The 26,413-nt window shown below is 28.0% G+C and overlaps 2 protein-coding genes and 1 non-coding gene across 4 annotated transcripts; 2 read left to right on the forward strand and 1 right to left on the reverse strand.

The window, feature by feature from the left end:
* Positions 1-121: 121 nt before the first annotated feature.
* Positions 122-15,555, reverse strand: Orco (odorant receptor co-receptor). The gene is made up of 9 exons (XM_086913257.1): positions 15,523-15,555; positions 12,374-12,508; positions 9,528-9,911; positions 8,996-9,250; positions 8,320-8,570; positions 2,690-2,789; positions 2,454-2,558; positions 2,201-2,356; positions 122-1,699 (listed from the first exon to the last, which is right to left on the reverse strand). Exons 2-9 carry the CDS (start codon positions 12,506-12,508, stop codon positions 1,649-1,651), a joined length of 1,437 nt encoding a protein of 478 aa, XP_086769383.1. The 5' UTR covers positions 15,523-15,555; the 3' UTR covers positions 122-1,648.
* A 2,100-nt stretch (positions 15,556-17,655) lies between these two features.
* LOC100864938 (uncharacterized) lies at positions 17,656-25,269 on the forward strand. Of its 2 annotated transcripts, XM_086913262.1 has the most exons (11): positions 17,656-18,198; positions 18,278-18,376; positions 18,765-18,797; positions 18,883-19,202; positions 19,351-19,513; positions 19,703-19,918; positions 20,219-20,472; positions 20,910-21,182; positions 24,313-24,351; positions 24,791-24,829; positions 25,026-25,269. In XM_086913262.1, the coding sequence occupies exons 2-11, from the start codon at positions 18,289-18,291 to the stop codon at positions 25,161-25,163; spliced, it is 1,563 nt and encodes a 520-aa protein (XP_086769388.1). In that variant the 5' UTR covers positions 17,656-18,198; positions 18,278-18,288; the 3' UTR covers positions 25,164-25,269. The 2 variants fall into 2 exon arrangements, with proteins under 2 accessions (XP_086769388.1, XP_086769389.1); XM_086913263.1 differs by lacking the exon at positions 18,765-18,797 and having other exon boundaries at positions 17,943-18,198.
* On the forward strand, positions 23,614-23,777 carry LOC116415549 (U1 spliceosomal RNA). The gene has a single exon (XR_004226171.1). It is a non-coding gene; the product is annotated as a U1 spliceosomal RNA (small nuclear RNA).
* Positions 25,270-26,413: the final 1,144 nt, after the last annotated feature.

Raw genomic sequence — 26,413 nt, forward strand, 5'->3', positions numbered from 1 at the left:
TCGATATTTCGTTCGTAACGCGAGAATTTACTCGTAATATATCGCTTCTTGCATCTTTATCCTTTCAGCAATTGCATCACAGTATATTGTACAAGATTATTTTTCAGCGTAATATTTCCCGTTTGATTTTTTTTTCCTTTTTTTTTTTTTTTTTTGCGTTGAGTGCAGCTTACTTACTAAACCTAACCTCACTTTAAAACTTATTACAGGTTATAAATATTATTTTTTAATTTCCAACGTAAAGCTATTAATATTCGTAAAAAATATTTGTATTCTTTGTATTCTTATTTCTTTTTATTTCTTCGGTGATAAAAATTAATTCTTTGAAAATGTTGAATTATAAATTTGTAACTTTTTTTTTCTAAGAAAAAGGGATAAAGTTATTAAAAGATGTACAAAATAATCAAGAATGGTAAGAAAAAAAAAAAACTCACTTTAGAATATATTGATATTTTTTGAGATGATTAAAGTTTTCACATCAGCTGAACGAATCATTATTTTACGCTTCGATTCATTGTATTATCGTTGATCTTGCTTATTCGATTAATAAGCTTCGCTTTTCATCGATAAAACATAGATTATGGGTAATTATTAATCCATTGACCTAGGAGAATTTAATAAATACCTACTATTGAGATGTGATTAATTTAACATTGTCGAATATGTTATTTTTAGAGATAAAATAATTCAATTCAATTTATTAATATTAAAATTTGTATTGCGATAAAAAAGTATTTTTATAATAATTTAAATTTTCTTTTCTACAGAAAGTAGAGTATTAAAATATTCTGACAATGATAACATGAGTTTTCTAGGTAGTAATTCATAATTAAAGAAAAATGGAGCGACGACCGAATTTGCCATAAAGACTGCACGAAAATTTTATTTTTTAAACGTTACCAGAATCCGTTTTTTTTTTTTTATTATCATTAATTTTTATTAATTCGTTCATTTGTACTTTTCAGTCTTTCATCTATGTTTGATTAGCTATGTTTGATTAGAATTTCTTTTTTATTTAAATATTTGTCTTATTAATTACGTAAATATAGATATATCTTAATTTCGCTTTTTTCCATTTTCTCTTTTATTTTTTCTTTTTTCAGAAATAAAATTTAATTAATAAAATAAAAATTATTTTTCTAGTTTTAAAATTAAAATTATGAGACAATACAATTCCTATTTTTTTTTTTTTTAGTATATATTATTGTAATAATTAATATTTTATAATTAAATTAATATTACTTAATTACTAATATTACTTAGTAAAGTGATAAAGAAAAAGGTACGTTAACGAGCACAGCTTCATTTTACACTTAATATCTATAATTTTCAGAGTATCCTTTGTGTTTAAATAATTTTTATTGTCAAATATTTATCGACTTATAATTATTCAAAATTTTCCATTGGAACTAGATGTATTGCAAAGATTTCAATTGTTGAAAAATAGATAAAAACAAAGGATACTCATCGTTAGAATTTATAATTCTACATTGTCATTTAGTCACAGTTTCCAGCTGAATCCATACAAAAATCGAACATTTAAAACGATGAAACACGAAGAACGAGACTCTTGTCCGATGATCGTTTCGATCACGTATTCGATCATCGTTCCAACTTTCAATTCACTAAAGTGAATATTCTTCAATGTTCACTTCAGTTGTACCAACACCATAAAGTAAGTAACCATAGCTCCCAATACCTGTTATTAATTATTCTTATTAATCAATCATTATAATCGATATTTTGAAAAAATTATTTATAATTCAACTAAATTCTTCAATTATATTATATTATATATCAGTGATTTTTAATCTATGAATCATGATTCATAAAAGAGATCATCAAATTTTAATTTTCTCGTTGCATATTTCCAAAATCTAAAAGAATATCCAGGATTTTACATTCTAGGGATTTTCTAGGAAGTTTTGTAATTATTACATAATTATCAGAACGTATGAGAATCCAAGGTATCAAGAACTTTCTTAAAAATATAAAATTTCTTAAAAATATCTAGGATTTTATATTTTAGGGATATTCTAGGGAATTTTAATATATTCAAGGGTCTTGATTAATACCAAGTAATCGTATTCTATAACGATATTTTAAACAAATACGAGTTTTATCCAAAAATTGAAAATTGAAATTTGTTGAACAACATGAATTATCGAATTTAATGCGTGAAAAAAAGATTTTTCGTTACCGAAGCGAAGAGATCCAAAGATACAGTGAAGAACTTCGCCCCTGAAATCGACATCGCCTTCTGGCACTGTTGACAAACAATCTGTACAAAGGTTTTGGCCTCTTCTGATCCATCGTACCAGTGGCAAGAATAAGCTGCTTCCATCACTGACGAGCTCTGTATATGGAATACAATGTTAAATCATATAATTTTTAAACAGTTAAATAATTGTTTCACGCGATTAAAAATTGTAAAAATAATCGTATATACATACCTCCTCAATGAGACGATTTCCAAATATACAGAGCATAAAAACTTGCCCTAAAGAATACAACAAATAACCTACTACTGATGCTGCGTATGTATCTACTGCGTGTATCTAGAAGATAAAATATTAAATTTTTTTTTTTTTTTTTTTTGTTAATATATAACACTTAGAATAATAGAATCCTTCTAATTTTAAGATATATTTTACTTTGTGTCTCGATACTTTATGTACATAAAAATTACCTTTGTTGCTTGGTAAGCGAGCAAAGTTAACGTAATAGTGGTAGTCAACATATGTAGCAGTAAAGCTACACCATAGGCGTCTCCAATTGCAGTTACGAGTCTAACGAAATAAAACGTTTTAACAATCAAAGTTAATTTTTAATACAATTTTTTTAATTATTAATATTTCTTATCTTTCAAAAACAACACTTTATTTTTACATATATATGTTTTCTCTAATACAATTACAGAGTAATGTAAGCGTATTATAGATAAATATTAATTTCATGGAATAATTTTCTGTATCGTTTCTAAATCAACTTAACAATTTTGTGCTGCATTTCAATGTTTGTTTGAATATATTATAGGCTTACAGTTCTCGTTAAAACAGGACAAATTCAATCTGTTATCAAGCTCCTGCGGTTACGATACAACAAAGTTTTAATTCGACCTAGTTCATTGGATGACTGCATTTAACCAGTTGATTAGAGTTCATGATTGAACAATCTCTCTCCTTTTTGCCTTCTCTTTATTTCTTCTCGTGATTCTGTGTTTCCTTTTTTAACGTTTAAATTCACAAGGGTATCGTTAAATCAAGTTGGATCGATATCTCGAAGTGTCTTAAAGGGAAAAAAAATTAAGGAGTGGAGTGTTGTTATTCAATTTATTATTTTCTTCATTAAGAGATATATTGTTTTTTATCTTGATTATTTTTTATATTATTTATACATACATAAATTTTTATGGTATTTTGTTTGTCCCGTTTAATTAAAACTTCTTTGAAACTTTAAATTAAAATATAAAATAATTCTTACTCGTGAGAATTATCATAAATAAACTTTTTGCAAACTTTCAAACTGGATATAAAACTAACTATTTCTTAATTTCTTTCAACATGAGGATTAATCTTAAATGATATCTTTTGAAAAATACTTGTATCACTTTCTTTCAAATTGTAAATATTGGAAATAATAATTTATTTCTTCTTAATTTCTATTATTTTATTCATTATTTATTTAACGTGGGATTAAATATTTTAGAGTTAAAAAAATTTTATTTCTAATTTCGAGATCCTTTATTTTTTATCCTTTTTTAGAAATTTAAATTTCTTCGAACGAGAATAAAATAAGAGATAAATATTTCAATTTCTTCGTAACATCATCATTTTTCAATCAGTTTTAAAATTTTACGAATCCATAAGAAGCAAATACCTTCGAATATTAATTTCCAAGAAAAAAATTCATTAGACTGATAGAATACGAATCCAATCTCCAAATAATGGAAAGCATTTATCTAAAGAAGAATGCCATTCGTGGCAAATCGATATAAACATTTCACAACTTTATCCATAAATTTTTAAGGAACGATATTTTATAGTACAATTTATTGCTTTTCTTATCTCGCATTTTTTGTCTGCAGGCAGTAAATCTTTTATCAACTTTTTTAACAAAACGTTATATTTACTTAGGATTCAAGCAAAACTCAAAATATTAACATTGATGAAAAAAAAATAAAAAATTAATAAATACATTTTATATTGATAAATATATATTAATAAACAACAAAATATCAATATTATTATAAATTCATATTGTTTTACAGGTTTTCTCTTTAGAGCTGAATAAAATATTATTTTAAATAATTCTATTAAAATAAATAATTTATAATATACATAAAGTATATAATTTCAAAAATAAAATATTTTATTTGATAAATTTTTAAAACATTATTTGAAAGTATTTGGATTTTGTTTCGAGTTATTTTATTCACTCTAATTCATTTCCTTTACTTTAAATATTATCATTGAATGTAATGATTCAAATTCAATACAATTATTCGATACTGTATAATTTTTCTACAAAAATATCTCTTACATTATCTATCAACTTAATTTTTTTTCAATACCTTCTTTCCATTTCGTTTCTATTTTGTTCAAATTGTTTGAATGAAAATATTTTACTTCCCTCGTGGAATTTTTTCTCTCTTTCAAACATTATTTTATTTAAACCGAATACAATCCAATAATAATTTAACAATATTTGAAATATTTATTATTCGACACCCGCTTTCTTCCACGAAGCGTAAGGCAACAGGTTTTCGTGTTGTATTTTTCCTTGCTGCAAAGCGGGGCAAGGATCCGGTCGAAGGGCAAACTTCAAACACGCTCTGCATTCTCTGCATTCTGTCCAGTGCCAACGATGAAAACGTGTACATACACGTGTCGTAACACGTATACCGATCGCACACGTGAACGTTGAACAACGTAAGTACAGCCCATGAATTGTCCAATAAATTGTCCACCACGCGCTCTGCGCGTCCCCAGTTGCGGTCAATATCGTGTTCTCTTAGAAATAAATACTTCACCACCGTGGGAACACACGCACTCCTCTTCTGTCTTTCCTCCGCTGTCCAACAATCTATATCGTATATACCTTCTTCCACTTCTTTGAAAATTTACTCGAGGAAAGACTTTACGCGTGACTTTTCGTTCTATTCGACGTTTCAAATGTTCCCGCCTTTCGCGAGTGGCTGGCTCGCAACACGCGAAACTTTTATCGCGAATTTACGCTTTGTTGAATTTTCGGTGATTCTTTTTGACGGTTTCTCGCATTGTTTCGGAATACTTTACGCGTGGATCTGTATATTTTTACTTTCTTTTTTTGTGTTTAAATTAGAAATAGTGTTTGTTCGAAAGTCACGTGTCTGGAAATGGAAATATGAAATGAAATTATTTACGCGATTGTAAATTGGAGGTTATGGTAATAAGAAATAAAAGAAATAGAAGATTGTAAGATTGTAGAAAATATTAATTGGAGATTAGTTGTAAGAAATAAAGAATATTATTACGATAATTAAATATTTTAGAAATGTAATGAATTGTAAAGTATTGAATATAATATCTGTTATCTCTAGTAATGTCGTTACAAGTATTACTGACTAGAATAATATATTAAAAGTATACAAAGATTTTAATGGAATAATTAATAATTTCAAGTTCATTTCTATTTCACAAGTTATGTATTTATTAACCGTGTTTATTGTTAAGTTATAACTCTGTATAAAAAGCGCGATAAATTTGCATGGAATTGCGAATCCAGCTCGTCATTAAACTTTATCAACACGTGAAAAATTAACCATTCGTTAATGGTAGAGATTACTCGATCGTTGAAAGAGTAAATTTCTCAACGAAACATTTTCGAAAGTATGACAAATATCGTGTGTACGTTCGACTAACTGTGAGAGTCCAGATTAAATTGATCGAAATGAAACAGGCTTCTTCAAACTCGATATCTTTCTGTCGAAGTTCCGTCAAAGAAATTTCGAAAAAAAAAATTCTTTAAACAAAATTTCCATGGACGATACGTTTCACGAATGGAACGAGCGTGTTTGTTTCCAACTAAGATTGGCTCGAGTAATAGAAAACGTGCAGTAAACAGAATATTGATTTTACATTCGCGTACATGTAACGCGGAGGAAAAAATTTCTGTGCCTTTTGTGAATTATTCACTGGTAGTGCAGCAGACGTGAAAATTGAGACTCGCACGTAAAATTATGTTAATTCAAAATTGGAAAAATAGATATTTATTTGTTCTTTTCTCTTATATTTTTTCATATTTTTTATTTTTAAACTTTATTGTATTTTTTTTATTACTTTTTTAAATTTTTGAATTTCGAGAATTCGTGCAGTCTTTTAAAAATGCATTTATTTTTATCTCTGATAATATTTTTTATTTAATTTTACACTTCTTTAAAAAACTGTAAAATTGAAGACTATTATTCCAACAATGGTTTCTAAATTTTATGCATTATTACTTGTGTCTTTCAATTTTATTTCTTAAATAATAAAAAAGTATTACAATAAATATAAAATATATAAATATATATATATTTTTTACTTTTTGAACAAAAATGTTAGAATATCTTTCTGCTGTACAAATGAAAATTGTCAAAGATTATTTCCGTTATGAACTTTTGAACTTTAAATTGAAAATATTAATAAGAGTATCTCAATTTATATACATTCATTTAATCCTTTCTCCTGGTTATTTTTCATTAGTTTTCTTCTGATATTTGATAAGTAATGATAATTTATACGAAAACTTTTGATCAATTAAAATTATTCCATCTAATTTTATTTCTCCAATAATAAATCCAGTTCCAACAATTTATGCGAAGAGTTTTTATAAATTTCAAATTATTTTCTTAATTAAAAAATTGCTTTTATGAAATCCAAATAAAAATACTCGAAGAATTCTCCTGTGATTTTAAACAAACAGAATTTCAATCAGAATTTTAAACTTCTACTATAATTCTCAAATTTCTCAAATTATTATTATATTATTATATTATTATAAAAATTTCTCAAATTCTTAAATTTTTAAAAAATACCAAAAAGGAATTTTAATTTTTAATCAAAAAGTTTTCAAAAAATTCAATTAAATCCAAAAAATTTTTCTCAATTTTCAGATAAGCAACTTTTTTATTAACTCACAATGAAAATTCAAATTCAAATTCAAATTCTTTGTAAATTTCTATGTAGAAATTTAAATTAACAGTAATTGGCCCTTTATAAATTGAAAGAATATTTTTGATAACACTCATTACTTGTTTGAAAGTTATAATTAAAGTCGAAAAAAAATTTTTTCCACGATATCAACTAAATTGTTCATGAACAGTTTGCATAAAATATATCGTATAATTTAAATTTTCTCGCGCAATAATCTCTTTTCTCGATGTTAACCACAATATAAAGATTTTTCTCTCAGAAATCGAAAAAGATATATACATATATTTTTTAATACGTGACAAATTTTAATTATCAATCGAGAAAAATCTCATTCTCATTTGGAAACGAATTTTTTTTTTTTTAATCAAAGAGATATGAAAAAATTTTCGAGTCAGGTTGAGCTTTTTTCGAATCGAATTAACCATTTTTTTCTCACAATGGCATCCGTTTGTAAAGCGTAAGCCGCAATCGAAATCGCGCGAATTTTCTCGATCGCCTATCCCTGCGATTATTATCCTAATGGAAGTCTCCCATTGTTGGAATCACGAATGTGAAAGGTTCTCTCGTTGCCGGCGTGAATTACATTTCCGTGTGGAGAAACGAACTCGAGATGAGAATCGAAATTGGGAAACTGGGTTGCAGTCAAGACGTTGACGAACTTTGAAATTGCAATTTGATGTGTAATTTAACTTCGGTATGGAAATTTTATTCTCGATCTCGTGGAAATTATTTTAAAAATTATTTTATCATTATTTTTTTTTTTCTTCTTCTTCTTCCTTTGTGACGATGTAATATTTCGTTCCCATTCGACCGAAGATATTGATAATTCGATACGTACTCTTCAAATTCAATTAAACTTATTAAGTAAGAATCTTTATTTTTATAATCACTCAATGATTAAAAATTATACGTATTAAGAAGTAAATTTTTAATTTCAAATTTAATTTAATAGAAATTTCTTCCATAGATTATTAATTTTAACCAATTAAGCTTATTAATATTAAATTTGTATTAATTACATTATTATTATTACACAACGTTAATACATTAATATTAAATTTTTCCTTGCAACACGAACAGATTCGATTCGACTATCGTATAACGTGATAACAAATATTGGAAGGATATGAAAATATCTACTCACCTGACGATGTGCTTGTGCCTCTCCACCCAGTACTTGATCGCGCTTCGTACCAGCATTTCCTGTTTCTTGGTCAACCCATTCGGCCCAACACCACCGTTGAACGTCATTCCAGCGGTTGGCCGGAAGGTGGTGGTGAAGTCGGTCCTGTTGCTGTATATCCCTCGAAGATCCATGTCCAACATGTTCTCACCCTGGGGTGGCGTGATCGGTGGCAATGGCTCCTGCTCCTTCGGTTGCTCCGCGCTGCCAGCCTGAGGCAAATCAGAAATGATCACCCATCTCTCCTGTCCACATCGATTTTCTTTCTTCTTTTTTCTTTTTCCTCGATTTTATATAAATTTTCTTACAATTATTATATTATTGAGAATTTTTTCAAAGTTAATATTTCAGAAATTTTTAAATTCTAAATCTCTCTCTCTCTCTCTCTCTCTCTCTCTCTCTCTCTCTCTCTCTCTCTCCTCTCCTCTCCTCTCCTCTCCTCTCCTCTCCTCTCCTCTCCTCTCCTCTCCTCTCCTCTCCTCTCCTCTCCCCCCTCTCCTCTCTCCTCTCCCCCCTCTCTCCTCTCTCCTCTCCCCCCTCTCTCCTCTCTCCTCTCCCCCCTCTCCCTCCCCCTCCCTCCCCCTCCCCCTCTCCCCCCCTCTCTCTCTGTGTAGACAGAAAGATCAGAAAGCTTAACCTTGAACAGTTCTCCGCTGTTTGGCACGACGGTGTCGAGCGTGGCGCTGAATTCCATCAGAGGCTTCATGATATTCTTGAGATGCTGGATCTGCTCGCAGGCGAACAGCAGCCACGAGCAGAACAGCACGTCGAGTAGATTCGCGTCGGCCATGCAGAATATCAGCCAGTAAAATTGGAATATCAGTGTTAAAATATGGGCCATCCCGTGGCTGGGGTCGTACGGGTACCAGGAACGCACCATCAGCCTTGGTATCTGGGCAAAAGCAAAGTGTTTTTCAATTTTAAAATTGATTCTAAATATGAATATTCTCTCCTTTTTGTTTTTTCCCCACAAGATTTTAATAATAATTTTTAAACAATATATAAATCGATTATAATAACAATCGAGATAATTTTAATAATCGGACAATAAATCGATACATCTTTAATTATCGTGCAATTTGACCCACGCATATACGTATGCATTTTCATTTTAATTTCGTGAATGAATATATATATATAAAAAGTAGGAGAAAAAATAATCGGGTCACCTCGACGTAGGTCGTTTCGTTAGTGACCGGATCGATGACCTTTTTCACGGAGTCGCCAATGAACGTGATGGTGGTCCAAGAAATGGCGGACAATACTGTGGTCCCTATAACAGCCAGCAGGAGTATCCTCATCTTCTTAACGGCTATCTGATGGTATCGCGAGTTGCTCTCGGCGAAGAGTGGATGGCTGTTCGGATTGTTCCATATGCCAAGCGTTCTGTAGAACAGTTTACTCCTGACAGCGAAATAGACGAGTTTGACCACGCTGTGCGTGAAGAAGAGCATGGTGATGGTGTTGGCGGTGAGATCGTCCACGTCGTCGCTCTCCATCATTAGATTGATACCGCAGAATCCGAACTGCATCAGTATCAGGACCAGATGGACCTGGTTCCATTTTTTTTTTTTTTTTATTATTATTTTTCTTAAACTGTCTTGGATGGAAATGATTGATGGATGGAAGAAGCGAGAGTTTTGCAGAGTTTTGTTGGCAACGAACGGTATTCAGAGGAAGGGAAATTCTCTTCTGGGGATCGGACCGAGAGATGATATACCGGGTGTCCCATGTAAGTTTATGACAAATAAGTGAGATATCTCGGTTATTTTCGAAAATGTTAAAAAATGGTTGGGACAAAAGTTGAATGGTTTCGAAAGGGGTACAGCGTGATGTAATTGTTTTTGTGGTTGAACGGTAGGTCAGAGGTCGTATGAAGGTCAACTTTGTTTTCTTAAATGGAATCGCATATTTTTTGACGCGCGAGTATATGCAGCTTGTCACGCTCTATAAGAAACTATTGGGCCATTTATAGGGAAAAGTTATTATTTTACGAGATATTTAATTATATTTGATTATCTGCTGAACCAATAATTTTTCAACTTATATGGTCGAGTACTTTTTTATAGGGAGTGTTGAGATACATCGATTTGTATATTAAAAGGTGTATAATTCCATTTAAGAAAATAAAGTTGAGCTTCATGGCTCTTTTGTTCGTTCGCTTGAGAAAAAATTAGTAGCATCGGAGTATAGCCCCCTTGAAACCGTTCGACTTTTATTTGAAACATTTTTCGATATTATGAAAAACAAGCGAGATATTCTAAATATAAAGTTACGTGAAACACCCGGTATATGAATCCGTTAAAATTAAAAAAAAAACGTTGGCAACTCTCTTTATAAGAAGTAAGTATGCGAAAGGTAAGTATCTTTAGAATTAAGAAAACGGTTGAAAAAAATGATAAAAAAATGATACTGCAATAGGTAAGTATTTTGCAGGTGAGTATATTAAATATTTCGTAAAAACATTTGTTTTCAAAAAAAAAAAAAAATCCAATTATATTTTGCTAATACAAAGTAAAAAATTCGATCAAAAATTTTTGTTGCTCGAAATTTGGTCTTTGTATTAGGAGAACATGAGTTGACAGGAGGTCGTTCGAGAAATTTTTCCAAGAATTTTAACAGTTCTTGGAAATGACGTCAATTTCTTGGAATCTCTAAAATTCTTGAAAGTGACGTCAAATTCCCGGAAATTTTCGAATGGATGGAGCGAACGAAACTTTGGTTAAAAATTCGATTTTGCATTAGGAGAACATGAGTTGACAGGAGGTCGTTCGAGAAATTTTTCCAAGAATTTTAGAGAAATTCCTAGAATTTCTGAAATTCTTAAAATTGCTTTGAATGAAATCTTCGACTTCCAATTTTTCGACATTGTATTAGGAGAATATAATTTTTGAAGAGGTTAAATTTTTTCTGCAATTCTTATATACTTATCTGTTTTCTACATGTACATGCTTACCTTTTTAATTCATTTTTGACAATCCATAGGATGTCTCGCGTAATTTTATCACTTGTTTTTCGTATCTCGCTTATTTTTCACAATGTTGAAAAATGTTTCGGACAAAAGTTGAACGATTTCAGAGGGACTAAATTCTGGTGTTGTTAATTTTTTCACAGATAGACAGCGTGAAAAAAGGGTTAGGAAGATTAACTTCTTACGTTTTCTTAAATAGAATCGTGTATTTTTTAACGAACGAATGTGTCGATGTGTTTTAACATTTTTTACAAAAAAAAAAAAAAAAGAAAAAATCTCACCATTCATTCAACTTTTATTATCCGAAACATCTTTTATTTTTCAACATTTTCAAAAACGAAATATTCTTTAGAGACACCCGATATATGTGATTTTTACTTTCGACGCGTCTCCAGACCAGAGTCCTCCCTTTGTCTACTGCTGTTTTTTTCAAAAAAGCCAAATGTAAAAAAGGCTGGCAAGCGAAAGAGAAAGAACTACTAGAAATTGAAAAGCTGAATAGAAGAAGAAAAGGAAAAAACAAGCAACCAAACAACTAGTACAAATGAAAAATTCTTTTTACTTTTACCTTCTCTTTTTAAATTAAACTTGATCCTAATTTTTCAAATTTCTACATATTAACACATACAACCGACCATTGTATAATTTGTATCACACATATTTATCCGTTCAACAAATAACAAACAAAACTATTAACAAAATTATCCCAATAAATCTACTCTTCAATCAAATTAAAAACATTGTACAAACGTATTGCTGCTAAAAAATGTTGTTAAAGAAAACAAAAAATTTTCATCCTTGCATTTCAGGGATATTTGATCTCGAATGGAGCTCGCATTGTAAGCTCCTCTTCTCTCTCTCTCTCTCTCTCTCTCTTTATCCCTTTTTCACAAAAAAAGAAAGTAAAAGAACAACTCTGATTTACTCCGATGAAAAGTAAAAATCGATACCTACCTCTGAATAGAACAGTCAACCAACAATCATCACTAATCCAATTTTTTATCCTACGAATAAATGTTTAAATAAACCTTTTTATCTACGTACGATACAGTAGATCTTGTGTATGTGCTTCGTGGAACTGTCGGTGTAGTAATTGAACATGAAGTGGCCAGTGGCTTTCATCAAGTTTATATTGGGCATCAAGTCGGCGATCAGCCCCTGTTGCTTGAACTTCATCATCTGAGAAAGATTGGAATTCATTCAATATATATATATATATATATATATAAATATATTTTTGGATAATAATTGTTCTGAAATGAATGGACACATCTTTGCACTGTGACGTTACGTCTAATGTACATTTTCATTGATAAAAATATACTGTACTAATTTTCATCCATTTTTACTTTCAAATTGATTAAACACTATAACTGCGAAAGAAATCTGAATCAAAAATTATCTGAATTATCGCCAACATTTTCTAACGTCACATTAAAAAAGGAGGGGGTTGAAGGTGTATTCTCATAAAAGAAGAAAAAAACTTTACGACGAATGAGTTTATAATAATTGAACGATAAAAGAAAATTGAATCTTGGAAACGCAATATAAGAGAGGAATTTTTCTTTTTTTGAAAATAAATTTGACGCACAATGAGCTATACGAGTAAAAGCAACGTTTTCTTTTTTTTAAACCATTATTCTTTCGTTTATGGTTATTGCATCAGAATGTAAAGTGTATATATATAAAAAATATGTATAATCCATTCTAAAAGAAAAGTGCTGTAACAGATTGCACATTTGTCACTGAATGCATTGAGCCAAAGCAGAAATACTCTATGCTTTCCTTGCTAAGCCCATTGTCCAAAGGTCATCAACTACTGTAAAATGTATTCAAATTTTCTTATATATATATATAACAATTTATTTATTACATAAATATTTATATCAACATTTATTATGTAATCAACATGTATTACTTCCTTTATCCTTATTTCCCTGAATAATAAATGCAAAGAGAGACAAAGATGGGCATACAAGTTAAATAATAAGTGAGATAAGAATGAAAATTTATAATGATATTTATAATGATTCAACATGTATATATCTCCTTTAATGGAACATATATATATATATATATATATATATATATATGTATAAGAAGTGTATAGTTTGATAATTGGTTGATATATCATAGTTTATGCCCTTGAGGTATAATTAATGGGCACTGTTTAATTTCGCATCTGTTGTCGCATTATTGATGACGTTTCCAGTTTGTGAAATGGAGAATTGTAGTGACAGAGTTTCGCAAGTTTCGCAATTCTTCTTTGGAAATTAAAAGAATTAAAGTTGGCAAATGACGAGTGGAGGAATAAAAATTGTTTGTTCGATTAGTTGAGATTCTTTTTTTATATTAATTTGTGAAAATTAACTTGAATGATTAAATTCGTTAAATTTAACTAAACACTGTTTCTTCTTCTTTTATTCTTAAAAATTAAGAAGATGTGACTTGTTAGTTATTGTATTTGTAATAGAAGGAATATAATTTTATAATATTTTGACATGCTCTATCTGTCAAATAGTAGAGAATTGGTTTCAGATCAAGTATTTGGCATTATTTTGAAGAAATTTTGAGGATTAATTGAGGATAAGTGAAGGCAATATTCTTGTTGGAAAAAAATATTAAGAATAATTAAAAAGAAAAACAAAAAGAAAAATTCAAAAACTTCAATAATCAAACCACAAACCATCACCAATTAAAAATACTAGAGCTGAAACAATTTCTTAAAATCTACTACACTACTACTAATAAATTTCAAAATTTCAATTCTAATTAAAAAAAGAAAAATTATCAAACCACAAAACCATCATCAAAAATATCAGAGATAAAACAGTTTCTTCAAATCTACTACACTACTACTACTACTAATAAATTTCAATTCTAATTCAATTCTAATTAAAAAAAGAAAAATTATCAAACCACAAAACCATCATCAAAAATATCAGAGATAAAACAGTCCCTTCAAATCTACTACAATACTACTAATACTACTAATAAATTTCAATTCTAATTCAATTTTAATTAAAAAAAGAAAAATTATCAAACCACAAAACCATCATCAAAAATATCAGAGATAAAACAGTTTCTTTAAATCTACTACATTACTACTAATACTACTAATAAATTTCAATTCTAATTCAATTCTAATTAAAAAAAGAAAAATTATCAAACCACAAAACCATCATCAAAAATATCAGAGATAAAACAGTTTCTTTAAATCTACTACAATACTACTATTAATACTAATAAATTTCAATTCTAATTCAATTCTAATTAAAAAAAGAAAAATTATCAAACCACAAAACCATCATCAAAAATATCAGAGATAAAACAGTCTCTTTAAATCTACTACAATACTACTACTACTAATAAATTTCAATTCTAATTCAATTCTAATTAAAAAAAGAAAAATTATCAAACCACAAAACCATCATCAAAAATATCAGAGATAAAACAGTTTCTTCAAATCTACTACACTACTACTACTACTAATAAATTTCAATTCTAATTCAATTTTAATTAAAAAAAGAAAAATTATCAAACCACAAAACCATCATCAAAAATATCAGAGATAAAACAGTCTCTTCAAATCTACTACAATACTACTACTACTAATAAATTTCAATTCTAATTCAATTCTAATTAAAAAAAGAAAAATTATCAAACCACAAAACCATCATCAAAAATATCAGAGATAAAACAGTTTCTTTAAATCTATTATATTACTACTAATACTACTAATAAATTTCAAAATTTCAATTCTAATTAAAAAAAGAAAAATTATCAAACAAAACCATCATCAAAAATATCAGAGATAAAACAGTCCCTTCAAATCTACTACAATACTACTAATACTACTAATAAATTTCAATTCTAATTCAATTTTAATTAAAAAAAGAAAAATTATCAAACCACAAAACCATCATCAAAAATATCAGAGATAAAACAGTTTCTTTAAATCTATTATATTACTACTAATACGACTAATAAATTTCAAAATTTCAATTCCAATTAAAAAAAAATCACCAAAAAAACATTCAGAAACTTCAACCAACCAACCTCTTATCAATCAAAAGACCATAACCCTCGTCAATCAACCCTCTCAACAAAATCAATTCCAACCCGAAACACGGCAGACGAAAAAGAAAGAAAAATAATTTCGAGTCCCCTCAACCCAACCCTCTTTCTCTCACCTTGAGGCGGGTGGTGCGTGGGCCACGCGGTTCAAATCCACGACGAGAGCGCGAACTCCTCGCGGGAGGAAAGCTAAGAAAACTAAGGAATCGCTCTAACCCCAGAGGGGGTTTCGTCTCCTCTCCTCTTTCTCCACCCTCCCTCACCTGCAACCCGCCACATGTCGCCCCTGTGCGACCCCTCCAACGGTGCAGGGCACCAAACGTGGACCAATGGGCGGCCATCGCGCAGACGTCCCCTGCTCCTTCGCCATCTTGTTTCCCGGCGATCGGGAACCCCCCTCCTCCCCCCCCCCTCAATCGCATCAATTATTCAGACGAGTGGAAGGAGAGCAGGGGGAGCCGATTGGATGGATAAATACGTTGGGGCAAGAAGGTCTGGAACACAAGGTTTGTTCGAGAAAGTTTGTTGTATGGCGGTTTATGGGGAATTCTCGTCGAGGGATGATTTTCTCATTAACAGATTTTCTCGACTTTTTCACGAGTTCTAAATCGTGACTGGCCAGTCTTGACACTCTGATCTGTTGGAGGGAGGTTAAACACGTTTAGAGATGTAATTTAATACAGATGTTTTTTAATAGGAATGTCAAGAGGGAGAATTGAAGAAGAAAAGTGGTGTCATTCGTTTGAGAGAAATGTTTTATATATACATATATATATATATGTTTATTTGTGAAAAAATGTAGAGGAGCGAATAAATTAATTAGATAATTTGAAAAGTGGTAAAGTTGTGATGAGTAAGGAAAAATGTAGCAGATTGGGGATTTGACGTGATCGATAATTTCATTGCAGTTGTGTTATTGTTAAAGAAATTTTCTTTATGTCGATAAAATAAACAGGGTATCCGTAGACTATAGCAAGAATCCAGTGTTCTTCCATCGAACCGTGCCTTCTAACGTCCAGTTCAACTTTGTAACAGGGAAAAGAAATAATATTCAATTTTCAAGATCAAAATTTTAACGAATTCAAAATATGAAAACCGAATAGGAAATTGTAAGAAATTCCTTACGATGAAAATGGTTATTTTTATAAATCGATTCATTTATTTTAATCTCTGTATATCAAAATGATTGAAAATCTTTTACTTTTAATTATTCTAAGGGTGCAAATAAATTTTAAAATTTCTCTAAAGTTTTGAAAAATTAAAAATTTATTCTTCCATGTTTTGAACAATGTGCCCAATTTTCCATGAAAATATTTTCTATTTTTCAACTAAAATTATTAGTCAAAATTATTTACATATTTTATTTATATATTTTGAATTTTTCTATATATTTTCTAACAAAAAATCTTTTGTAGAATTAACAAAGAATTGATCAGTGAAGAATATTTTTTAAACGCGTAAAATCACATATTTTTTCTTTTTTTTTTTTAACAATTATGATATAAAGATTAAGTCAATATAAAGATTTTGTTTGTTTTAAATAATGGAAGGCTATGATTACACGTAATGTTCCTATTTTCTTTACATAATCCTTCTTTTAAGTCAATATGATACGTTTAAAAGAAATCATGTAGGTCACTTAAAATATCAGATAAATGATTGACCCGTTTAAAATTTAATTCATTGACAGTCACCCATAAAGTTAAGTTATATGAAATATTTTATATTGGAATAATTTGAAAGAGAAAAAAATCAATTCTTTGTTATATTTATTAATTATTTTCAAAACGGAGATAATTAAAATTCATCCAATCTATATAATCCAACCTATATTTCCTTTACCATTTATTTATTTATTTATTATTGTAATAAATCATAAAACTGTAAAAAGTATCCTAAGAATATTTATCTAGGCTATCTTATAGATGTTCATACGTGCTTATTAAATCAAAGGTTACTTTAAACAACCTTGACATCATTGAAATGATCACAGTTAAAGAATAATGATACCCAAGGTATGATTTATTAAAATGTCTAAGAAGAATCTTGCCTTTCTTCAACGAAAACAAAAAACAAGCTGGTATATCTGTACAAATGAAAAATTATAGCATACGTCGTTATTTATAATCTTCCATTATTCAAAAAACAAATTTTATGTATTCTTTTATATATATAGAATTAACATAATGTAAATTATAACATGCAAGATAAATAAATTTTTACAGTTGAAGAAGAAGAAGTTTCAGAGACATCAATGCCAGAAACGGAGTGAGGATGAATTTCAAATAAATAAGTTTGTGAAAAATATGTATCTATGGATTTAGAAATATATATCCCAATGCCAATATTTATCTCGTGTTTTTTTAAAACCTTTATATCATTTTTCCATTAAATATCGGTCATATGATTACACTGTATTAATTATGTCATGATAATAAATATTAGTATTGTAAAAAAAGAAAAGGATTAATTGTATAATGGAGTAGTTTCAAGTATCTCAGAAAACAAATATTGCATCAAATATCAACACTCTTATGTTCACTTGGCAATCATCTTTTGTCGATTGTGCATCCATCATCCATAAACGTCTTCTTTCGAGAGAAGGTAACAGACGTATTTATCGTGATTCGCGGATTTTTAAGTAAAAAAAAAAAAAAAAAAAAGAAAAAAGAAAATACAGTTTGTACGTTATATTTAAAAAAAAGAAAAAACTTTAAACCAAAAAAGAAAAAGAAAAAAAATACATCAAAGATACAAGGCTGAATCTTTTAATTTAGTGAGATTTATGCCAAGTATGAAAAGATTTTTCAATTTTTGATATCACGAATTGACATTTTACTCTTTGATCGAATACCAATTTTTTATTTTAAGAAGCTTGAAAAATGTTTCAAGAACGTTTTTTGACGGTTTTGTTCGGCGCAGTGATGTCGATAACGGTACCTTCCTCTGGATTTAGTCCTGAACGATCAGGTAATCATTTCAAAAAAAAAAAAAAAAAATATTATTCTTTAAAGTCAATCGAGATATATGAATTAATACTTGTGAAATCTTCTTGGTAATAATTAATCTTTTCAATTTTGAAACAAAAATGACCACTGAAAATTAAAATATATTTTCAATAAAGTTTAATTTCTTTGTAAGATACTTCTATTTAATTCAGTAAAGTCTATATATATTTTTTTTTTTTACAATTAATATTATAATACTAATTATTTTGAGGTACATAGAGAAGAAGATTATTACAATTAGGTCAAATTTTACTTGTGGATACGTATTGAAGAAATCTTGTGACAAAGTAATGTAAAAATTAACTGCATAATAAGATAGAAATTTAACAAAGTGTCCTGAATTTTTTCAGAATTTTTGAATGCCCAAAACGAAAAATTCAAAGGTGAACAAAAATATAATCAAGGATGTTAATAAAAATCTATTTTCACATGCATTACATTGAAATTTATATTCTTATATTCTTCTAGTAAATATTCCAGCTACTTGGAACGTGGTGCCATCGTTAGAGACAGATCAAAAAATCACCGTAGACCACACTTCCAGCCCAAAAACGGAAGTAACCGGTATCGACAAGGGTCTGCAAATCTCAGACACGAAGGTGTCAACGAAGACGATCGAGCAAACGAGCCCAGCAGACGCGGCACGCGAGAAAAGATTCGATTTCGTCGTAGACAATGGGAAAAACATTAATATTGTCATGATCATTGCTGATCCTGGCCAAGATCAGGAGGAATTTTGGAAAAATTTCAAGGCTTCTCACCTCTTCTCTGTAGAAGGAATGCTTCAAGTATGATTTTCCAATATCTTTGATTAGAGAGGTTATTAAGCGAGAAAGTAGAGATATTGATATTTTGGTTGGTTATCATTTAAGAAAAAACCTATTAATATAATTCTATTATTCATATATATTAAAGTATATTGAACTTTTTTCTTAGAGTTGTAACAACAATCAAGTGGACAAGATTCAATCAAGATTCTCACTGGATGATGCATTGATTTCTGCTAACAGAGACAAGAAACACGATTGCGAGCACATGCTGCGTTCAAACATTGCATCATTGTTGCTTTGGACTCGAGACGTTAAAGGAATGACCACAGGTTTGATCAATAAATTTTTTTATCTTTCTTCTTCTATGAAGAATCTTATTTTTCAAAATATATTTATATTAATACAAGTTATATCTATAAATATTGATTATAAATTAAATTATTCTATCTAAATATCTATTCAAAAAAATAGAAAAATAAGAAAAATAATTTTGTATATTATAATAATCTGTTTATTAGGAACATTGTCAAATGGGAATTTCACAATTCCATCCTTATTTGGATTCGAAGAAACTGTAGGACTTTCGAAAGAATTCGACGAAATTGAAGAGAATAACATGAAACCAGAAATTCACAAGCTCAAACCAGAAATTCGGGACTGGCACGTGATCGACGTAGCAAAACCAACCAATCGTGTTTCTTCATTTATGTCTACGCAAAGCAATCGAGAAGATGGTCTCATTTTCATTTTATTAATATATAATATTTCTATTCTTTAATAAGTACTATATATTAAAAAATTCTTGCAGTTCATAATTTACCTGCATAATACTATTGCAGTTTTATTAAGAAGATATTCTATAAATTTTTAAACAAAATTTAAGTTATTAATTCTTTGCTTCAAAAATAATATTTTTGAAACGTAAACTTACTTCATTCGTGTAAATAATATTTCTTAATATTTTTCACGTCCATCTTCAAATTTTGGCAAATGGCAAAAGGTTAAAATAAAATTTCATCTGTCACGACGAACAGACGAAGCTGCATGGAACGTGTTCGACATGTTCTCGAAGATAAGGATGGTTCTGTTCCGCTCGTTGTTGGAGTCTCTTGGAAACGTTGGCGCCTCTGAGGAACCCATCCCGTCTCGCAGAGCGCATTTCCTTCGATCCAATTTGATGGACATGGTCGAGGAATTGAAGTCGGTTGAAAACGAAAAAGGTTTCATACTGGTCGCCTCAGTGCCTGCCTCTGAAGTTAATTCTGCATTAGAAACTCTACAACGCGAAGTAAATAATTTCGTTCGAAAATTAATAATTCTTTCAGATGACTCGTGTCATCTGATCAAGTTTATTAACAGATGAGGATGATATGAACGTATGCATCATAGGGATTTTTTATTTTATGTGTACGATCGCGTCATGGAGAGTTTCTATTTTATGGTGACGACGCATATGGTTGCGTCATGAAGAGTTCTTATTCTATGACAGTTGGTTACATTTTATTCAGTGGTCACATTACGAATTTTATAATACAAAAAATGTAAAAGTCTATTTATCGAAAATTAATATTCATCATTAGAGAGTCTCTTTGATTTTTGATACATTAAATGTATTAATGGACATATTTTCTTACTAATTAATAATAAATTAGATTATTATCTTACATTTTTATTAATAAGATTATAATTTTATAATTAAAAGAGTTATAATTTTTACGATTTAAGGCACAAGATACTCTTGTTATCATAACTGGAGTCTGCACACATGATGGTAAACCCGTGCCATATTTCGCCAGAGGTCCATCCGCCAAAATAATTCGTGAGGCGACGAAAATTTGGGATGTTCCCAATATAATCAAAAGTATCATCGCGAATGGTTGTCAAGACTGCAAAAATCGTCGACACGATGTTTCTCCACCTCCAGTTGCTCAGTTGAAGATCGTTCCACATAACTTGGCTAATTTGAAGAGACCTTTGCGAGATACTGTTAAAAAATCGGTAAGTAAATTTTGTGAAATAAAAGATATGCACAATATATATTTCTTTCCTCTTTACATAACATATGTATGGCTCATTACTATATATAATATATGGTTGACTACTACATATGAAATGGTTACGACCATTTTTTTCTTTAAGAGAATTTACATTTATTCTTATAAAAAAATTTTATAAGAATAATTTTAATAATAAATGGTTTATTAATAAATAGTATTAAGAACTGTCTATCATAAATGAACGATAAAAACGTTAAATATTAAATGAAGGATAGAGACCGAGGTGAAGTGTTCGGTGAAAGTTAGAATTCAATGATATGACGACAGTTTCAAACTGTCCAAGAATACTTGATACAAACCACCTGTGAGTATAAATAGCGTTCCTCGATAGTGACCTAGACATTGAACCTGAAAAAATAATATAGTGATAATCGTCGTGATAGTCACAGCAACAATGTTGATTTTTTACAAGATATTTTACAAAATAAATATTCGATATTTACAAATAATACTTGTGAAAAAAATTTTTATAATTTTTTAATATCAGTATATTTTTAAAATGAATACAATTTTATTTTATTTAAGATTTAATTGATTACATTTCATTATTAACACGTTTATGTAATTTCTTTTTTTTTTATTAAAAATAGAAATTATTTCTTTGACAAATATTAGAATATCATTCTTTTTCTATTTTTTACAAAAAAAAAAAAAAAAAAAAAAGAAAAATAAATCTCTTTTCCTTTCAACTTAGGAATATAATCTAACCTAAAATAAACATATCACATTAATCATTTAAAAATTGAATTGTAAAATATTTTATAATATTATTATTTCACTTATGAAGATATTTATGTAATTAAAATTCACAATTTTGACGTAATAAAATCGAGGTAATATGAAATTAATCATGACCTTATTGGGTATAAGATGAATCAGGTAATCTTTCTAACATACATTCTGCACATATGCATAAATCGATATGCAACAGTATGTAGAGCTACTTCGAATTCGTGAATGACATCCAATTACGATCTTTGATCATACTGTAACATTATACTATATTTTATAAAGATATTATTCTTTAATTATTAAACATGAAAATTATTATTTACCAAATTTTAAACATATACAAAATATAAATACAAAAATTTTAAGTTTTAATTAATAATAATATAAAAAATATTTTAGCATCTTTTGTAATTTAATGAATATTTTATTAATGAAAGTTTAAATTTATTTACAATCAGAATTATTATTTCACAAAAAATAAAGTACACTTTTATATCAAGATAATAAAAATCATATCAGCGTTTTGAATTACTAGCTCTGTTTTTTTTTTTTTAATTTTATTCTCGGATGAATATCGAATAGAATTTGATTCGAAAAAATTAAGAATCGAGAAAACGATACGAAGGAGAGGCTGATATTTGAAACTGTTTCAATAGAAGCATATCTTGAGAATGAGAATGTATATGTAATATATTATAATTATGATTGAATATAATTATAATTAATATATAATGAATCAAAATAATTTAACCATTGTATAAATGAAATGAGTTTAATTATGATTAAAAATGAACTATTTATTCAAACATAATTAAGCTTACAAGAATATTATTTAATTTTTATCATATTTTTATAATTTATATATAGAAGTTAATTAATTCATTTATTCATAATATAAAATTGTGCAATATGAAATATATATTTTTTTTTGTTTATGATAACAAGAAATTTGTATGAATCGGATGAGTATAATAAAAAATATGGAAAATTATTTTTTTCACATTTTTTCTTGAAATTATAAATAATTTTTTTTTAATGTTACTTTTGTTGAAATAGTTAGAGAATTAAATAAGAAATAATATTCTTTTATTTAACTTGTTAACTGGGTCATTTCTGTATTAGAGAGAATCTCCTTTTGGCACGGAATTGAGAATTAATAAAGGTGATCTAATTTTAGTTAAATTGGTTTCAGATTTTGTGAATAGAAATATAATATATGTACATATAATATAAAGCTCTTTCCAGACATTTTCAATTTTTAATAGAATTTCAATATTTCATACAAATCATAAATTTTTTATTGATATAGTGATATAGTATACAAAATTAAATCAAATTGCAATTCTACAATTATACATAATATAACAATATCAACACATATATAAATTTAATTTTATACAATATAAATTAAAAATTATTTTATTTATTAATTGTCTTATTTATATATTTATAAACATAACACGAATTTAATAAACAAATTTTAATATTATATGCTTTTAAAATTCTGTTAAAAAGAGTTGTTTATATAAATTCATTTAGTTCTGAAACCGGCCGCTATGGTGCGTTTTGAATGAACTTGATTCTCGTTTTTAAAAATATCCTGCAGCTATAGCAAATATTATGGAACAGAGAAGGGAAGCATACTTACCTGGCGTGGAGGATACCGTGATCAAAAAGGCGGTTCCTCCAGGGTGAGGCTTTTCCATTGCACTACGGTTGAGCTGACCCCTGCGAATACCCCTAACGTGGGTATCTCGGACGTATAATTTTTGATAGTCGGGAACAGCGTTCGCGCTATCCCGGTCAATTTAATAAGAAAAAAAAAATATATATATTTTTAGATTTTTGAAACTTTAATTCAAGATTTTATGAGATCTTGAAATTTGAATTCGATACTTTGAAATTTTCAATTTGTGAAATCGAAAAAATTAAAATTCAAAACTTTATGAAATTTTGAAATTCTTGAAACTTTTAGAAAAAAACTCAAATTCAAGACTTTGTGAGTTCTCGAAATTAGAAATTCGAATTCGAAATTCTTGAAATTTCAAAATTCGAGATTTTGTACAATTTTTAAAATTGTTGAAACTTTAAAAAATTCGAATTCAAGATTTTCTGAAATTTCGAAATTCTCTAATTCTAGAAGTAGCAAATATTTAAATATATTTATTCAATGTACAAATGATAAATTCATAGACGATTAACGTTTTTCTTAATTAACACGTTAAATAAATATTTTCATATAAAATTATAATAATTATATATTCAAAAAATTGCAATCATATATTTGTAGCATTTGATTATTGATTAATTTGTAATAATATGTATATATTCTAATGCAGGATGACGATAAGAAGTTGATTGATGCTCCAGTTAATAAGGTGAGACATAATTTTTCTTTATAAACAATTACTTATTGTTAACAAGTTACGAAAGGAAAAAAATAAACACTTTCACTACTGTGTGTCAGATACGATGATTCACGCTCTCAACTTACGTTAATTTTCTTTTATTATCATTCGTGATATAAGAGGATAAACGAATCGAAAATTACATAATTTTTCCTTTTTTTTTTTTTTTTTTGAAATGAAAAGAATAATTTTTATTTTGAAATAAAAATAATTTCATCATAATTCAAAACTAATTTTGAAAGAGAAATTGCAAATTACGTAAATATGTCAGAATTGAAATTTTAATTAATTGGAATTAATTAATTAAAAGTATTATGTGTTTTAATTAAAAATATTGTTATATAATAAATAATATCTTTTATAATAATTATCATTCGATATAATTAATATTATCTTTTCTTTTGTGCAGAATGAAATTATTAAAACTGTTGCTGATATAAATGCGAAGGTATTTATGATTTAACGTTTTATTTTATAATAATTTGTTGCAATTGATTTATATAGTTTACAAAGTATATACTTTATTGAAATATTACTATTACATATGATTTAAAATACTCAAAGTTAAAACTAAATTTTAACAAATCATATTTTTTTAAAAAAAAATATTAATTACGAAAATATTTGTAAATATTTAATTACAGGAAGAAACAAAGAACGAAGATATAGATTCATTGTCGAAATTGGACACAAATTCAGCAAACTTCAAAATGGCAGACAAATTTACCACAATTTTAGGTATAATACTCTCGATGGTTGGCGCATTCACACTCACCTCTTAAGGAATAATGTCGATATAATTAATCGATGATCTTCGACTTCCTTTTTTTTTTTATAGAAGCTACTTCAAATTTTTCTTGAATAAAAAGTATAATATTGAAGTTATAATTTTGATTTCTTTGTGTGAAAATATATATGATTGATTTTGAAGATAAAAGTGATTAAAAGCGTGCGAAATTGATTAATCTGTTACTTCAGAATTTTCTTACAATTTTTCTTTGTATCATTTGAAACTAATATTTTTCCTTTTTTTTTTAAATATTTTTATCGAAAAACTTTCGTTAGTGATAAATCTCACGCTTAAATAACTCTTTTATGAATTTGAAAAATATAAAAAGTATAAAGAGATTGATTTTTAAAAATTCTAAATATAAACTTTTTCGTTTTTGTTATACTTGTATTTTCTTCGAAGAAGTCAACCTTCTCTTCAAATTTCAATGTAGAATGAACGTATGCAAGTACATAAAATAACGTGAAGATATGAATATAATACGATGGATTTAAAAAATTCTATTTTTTATGTGATATATCGATTTTTGTAATGTATCTGTCGAAATTATAATTTCTGTATATAATATACTCTGTAGTTTTTGATTTCACGCGGATTATTTCAATGGAATTGATGAATTTAATTTTTTGAACGATTCAAACGATATTTAATTATAAATCCAAATTATGTGTAAAAAAAAAAGACAAAAACAAATGTATATTTGTATAATTATGCGTAATAATTATATATAATTGACAATTATCTAATTGCATAAAATTGAAATATACAATGAGATTGTTTTACAATTTGTAGATTGCTACAATTTTCAATTAACCTACTAACGCACATAAATTTAAAATCCATGCTAGTAAGTAGGTCGTACGTAATAACAAAACTATTAGATTTCGAAAGGAAAAAGGATTTTGATGATTATCAGGTTATAAAAAATAGCTACGTTACTTCCTTCTTTTCTATTACATAATTCTTTCAGAAGTTTCTAAAATTCGAGCATTGCTTTTCATTGCTTTCCATTATTTTTCTAGTTATTGTCTACCAGTCTATTTTTATTATTCATTTTTCGACGAAGACACATGAGGAATATTTTGATTTAACGAATACGACAAATTTTTTTATGAATTTTGTAATGTACCAATTTTTGATATCTTTTCTTATTTTATTTTACATTTTATTATTGTAATAATTGTAAAAAATAAATAATACTTTGATAAATACTACAATTATGCGTCATTAATTTTTTAAAGC

The sequence above is a fragment of the Apis florea genome, unplaced genomic scaffold (assembly GCF_048593485.1).
Source record: "Apis florea isolate Af1SG1 unplaced genomic scaffold, ASM4859348v1 contig_3496_pilon, whole genome shotgun sequence".
Taxonomy (NCBI): domain Eukaryota; kingdom Metazoa; phylum Arthropoda; class Insecta; order Hymenoptera; family Apidae; genus Apis; species Apis florea.